The sequence below is a fragment of the Benincasa hispida genome, chromosome 5, assembly GCF_009727055.1.
Source record: "Benincasa hispida cultivar B227 chromosome 5, ASM972705v1, whole genome shotgun sequence".
Taxonomy (NCBI): Eukaryota; Viridiplantae; Streptophyta; class Magnoliopsida; order Cucurbitales; family Cucurbitaceae; genus Benincasa; species Benincasa hispida.
In genome coordinates, this window is record NC_052353.1 from 63,820,416 (window position 1) to 63,824,024 (window position 3,609).

A 3,609-nucleotide genomic window follows, 5' to 3' on the forward strand; every position below is an offset into this window, starting at 1 on the left:
GCGCGCGACAGGAGTAAAGCGGTAAGATCACACATGGATGATGTCAACAGAAAGCCATTTTCTATTACTCTTTCCACATGTGGCCATTTTCAACGAGTCTTCCAAAGGAGGCCATTCGTACCAAAAAAAAAAATCAAGAAAATAAGCTCAATTTTCAAAAACTAAAAATAAAAAATAAAATGAATTACATTAAATATAAATGTGGCAAAAAATTAATCGATTGTTATCACACTCGTTTACAATCACTTGTAAGTAGTTGAGCTCTTCTGAATTCAAGAAATATAACTACAGCACCCAAGTTGGTAAATGGGCCTATCTTCAAGTAATCATAAAAGATTTGAATCACGCCACAAATCAATAAAGAAGTAGGTCAATGGTAAAATATGTCAAATTAAACCTAATTTAGTTAAATAATTTAGAATTTAAATCCTATTTTAATCCCTAAATTTTGAATCTTATTCTATTTTGGTCTCTAAACTTGGAAAAACATTCGTTTTAGTCTCTATACTTTTAAAAAGTATTTATTTTGTCTCTGCTATTAAAATTTTTGTTAAAACTTAAACGAAAATAAGACGACATGTATTTTTAGGCTCTACACGTATTGAGTAAGATGAAGATGAACTAAAATGTCAATTACTAACACATCAAAATAGTGAACAACCAGAATCTTGATCGAAACATTTTAAATTATCCCATACAAAATCACTTTACCATCTTATTCAAGATTGAAACTGTAGATTTTTTTAGTGTAGTTAACTTATTTGGTAATTTAATCATCTAAAAATACAAACCTATTTATGAAGAAGTTAATAAAATTTTAATAGCAAAGACTAAAGTAAACATTTTTAAAAAGTTTAAAGACTAAAACATACATTTTTAAAATTTAAGGGCCAAGATAGAACAATATTAAAAATATAAGAACCAAAATTGGATTTAAACCTAGTTTAGATTTATCAATATTTTTTATATACATATAGTTACAAACCAACCAACCTAATTAGAGTGAAAAGGTAAATCATATTTTCTTCAGCTAAAAGAAAAGATAATATTAATACAAAAAACAATAACTTCTTCCTATAGATACTCGATGCTTCCTTTATGAAAAGCACCATTATTTAATTTGAATTTCGAATATCAAAAAAGGAAGTAAATTAATTATATAAGAAAAAAATTTAAAGATTTCACCAACCCACCTCAACAAAACCGGCCAAAAAATAAATATTTTACCAAAATTTCAATTGATCAATAGTAACCATTCTAAGAATATTTGAACAATTTCGTTTCAAGTCAAAATAAATTTCTGTGTATAATTATTAATGCATGGGACAATAATCCTTCAAAAACATCATATTAAAATGACAAATTAAGATGAAATTAACAAACTAATAAGCAATTTAGAGAATAAAAACTAATCTAAATACTTAAGAAAGCACATAAAATAAAAACAGTCAACATGGAATAAATTTCCAACCCAAATTCAAAAGGCAAACAAAAACATGATAGCTAAAGCAACATATTCTCCTCCTTTTTGGGTGGCTTTAGCTCTCACACTTTCGTGGGGATTTGAGCAAACCCCATCTGTAGGACAGATTGAATTGGGCTCAAAATCCACTATACTTGCTTGCTTCTAAATTCTAATATGCTTTTTAAAGAAATTTGAAAATGTTTATGAGCTATTTGAATCCAGTCCCGTCAATGTGATAGCATGCTTAATATGACATTTGATTTATGGTAAAGATTTCAATATGAAATGATGAATTAATGCCTCTAACATGTGCCCCCCAAAAAAAATGAAAAAAAGTTGACCACGAATATAGTAATTATGTGTACCAGAAGCAATAATCCCATGGAGAAAAAAGGGGGTGAGAGAGAATACTATAGAAACGTCATAGAACAAGAGAATCCAAGGGGGGTTTGATCTGAGAGGAACTTTAATTCTGTAGAACTCCAAAGTAGAGATGAATTTTTGAATCCTAATGCTAATGATGTTTCCTATGAATTGATTGAACAGGTTGAAGTGAAAATGCATTTCAGAATATGATTGGATTGAAGAGATTTAAGAGATAAGTTATTTCATTTAGTTAACGAGATAATCAGATCAAGATGTAGAACCGCCTAGCAACATCCATGGATTTCTTTCCTTTTCTTTAACAACACAGAGACAAACAAAGATTCAGAGACCTTGTGCTATGCTAATCTACACCATGAACTAAGAAATTAAGGAGTGGAGAAGCAAATTTTTCTCGCTCAACAAGCAGGTTGAGAGACAAAATTACCATTTAAGTTCTGCTCGATCGATAGGAAAATTAAATAGATAATGAAGAGAAGAATGAACCGTTTGGTATTTGTGATTGGGAAGCAGAATGATGTCAAAAATACAGAGCAGTGGCATGAAGATCATCACCGGATAAATCGACGTCATGCGGCGGTGGCAGTGGAGGAGGTAGATTCAGATCGAACGGCAGCACTCTGCGAATTGACGACGTGTGAGCATATTCCTCACTGTCATCAACAACCGAGGACGACGAATCACAGTCGCTATGGCAATCGTCGGGCGAGACCTGCGGCAGGGACTTCCGGCGGAGTTTTGGAACCGATGGAACCGGAATCGAAACCCGCGGACCGCTAAAAGACTCCACGGTGGAGCTCAGACTACTCGATGTAGGTCTATTGACTGGAATGTTACTAATCTTGCAAAATCCACCGGAATCATGAAACTCCTGCGAGAATGGAATTTGCTGATGAACAGAGATAGTAGATGGATGCAACGGGAAGTTCGTTTTCGCCTTCGGTCCCCGGAGAGAGAGAGCGGCCTCGTCGTATGCTCTGGCAGCATCCTCCGCCGTATCGAAGGTGCCGAGCCAAACTCGAGTTTTCTTCCAAGGATCTCTAATCTCGGCGGCGTATCGGCCCCATGGACGCTTCCGAACGCCTCTGAATCGGACTTCTTTAACAGGTTCTCGGACTGTTTCTGCGGCCGTCAATGGATCCGTGGCTCTACCTCGCCGCATGGATGAATAATAAGAAGAATACGGAGTGTTTAGGTAAAAGGGAAAATAAATCAAAAGGATTTTAGAAGTTTTTCGGAGATGGTAGACAAAATGCAAGGGAGTTTTTGGAGGTTGTTGATTGTTTAAGCTACCACCTCCTATGGAAGAATTGTTACCGCCGGTGCCGGAGCTCCATTTCTTCTTTGCTCTAACGGCTTTCCGATTCCTCTTTCTTCGTCTCCTGCTCTGCGAGATTCGCGTTTTCTTGCTTTGGTTTATTATTATAATTATTATTATTATTATTATTATTATTTTGGATAAGAGCTACACGAAGTAATTCGGGAAAGTACCAGAATGCCCTCCATCCTTCCTTTTTCCCCTTATCCGATCATATGTCTGCAGTTTTAATGCGCACTTTTAACTATTGATATTGATTTTAAATGGTATAGTACTCGAAATATGTTTTATATATAACTATTGAGATTATTCGTAGTTCTCATGACTCTCCAATCTATATCGGATACAGGTATTTTGATCGTGAGTGGGCCATCGAGATTCTAGAATGAGAGGTTATTCAAATTGGCCTATCTTCTCTTCTCTAGTCGAGGGGTGTCACGTC

At 34.9% G+C, this 3,609-nt stretch overlaps 1 protein-coding gene across 1 annotated transcript; it reads right to left on the reverse strand.

Annotated features, from left to right (window-relative positions):
- Positions 1-1,988: 1,988 nt before the first annotated feature.
- LOC120078342 (ethylene-responsive transcription factor 3-like) lies at positions 1,989-3,281 on the reverse strand. Its single transcript, XM_039032596.1, has one exon. It carries the CDS (start codon positions 3,009-3,011, stop codon positions 2,370-2,372), a length of 642 nt encoding a protein of 213 aa, XP_038888524.1. The 5' UTR covers positions 3,012-3,281; the 3' UTR covers positions 1,989-2,369.
- Positions 3,282-3,609: the final 328 nt, after the last annotated feature.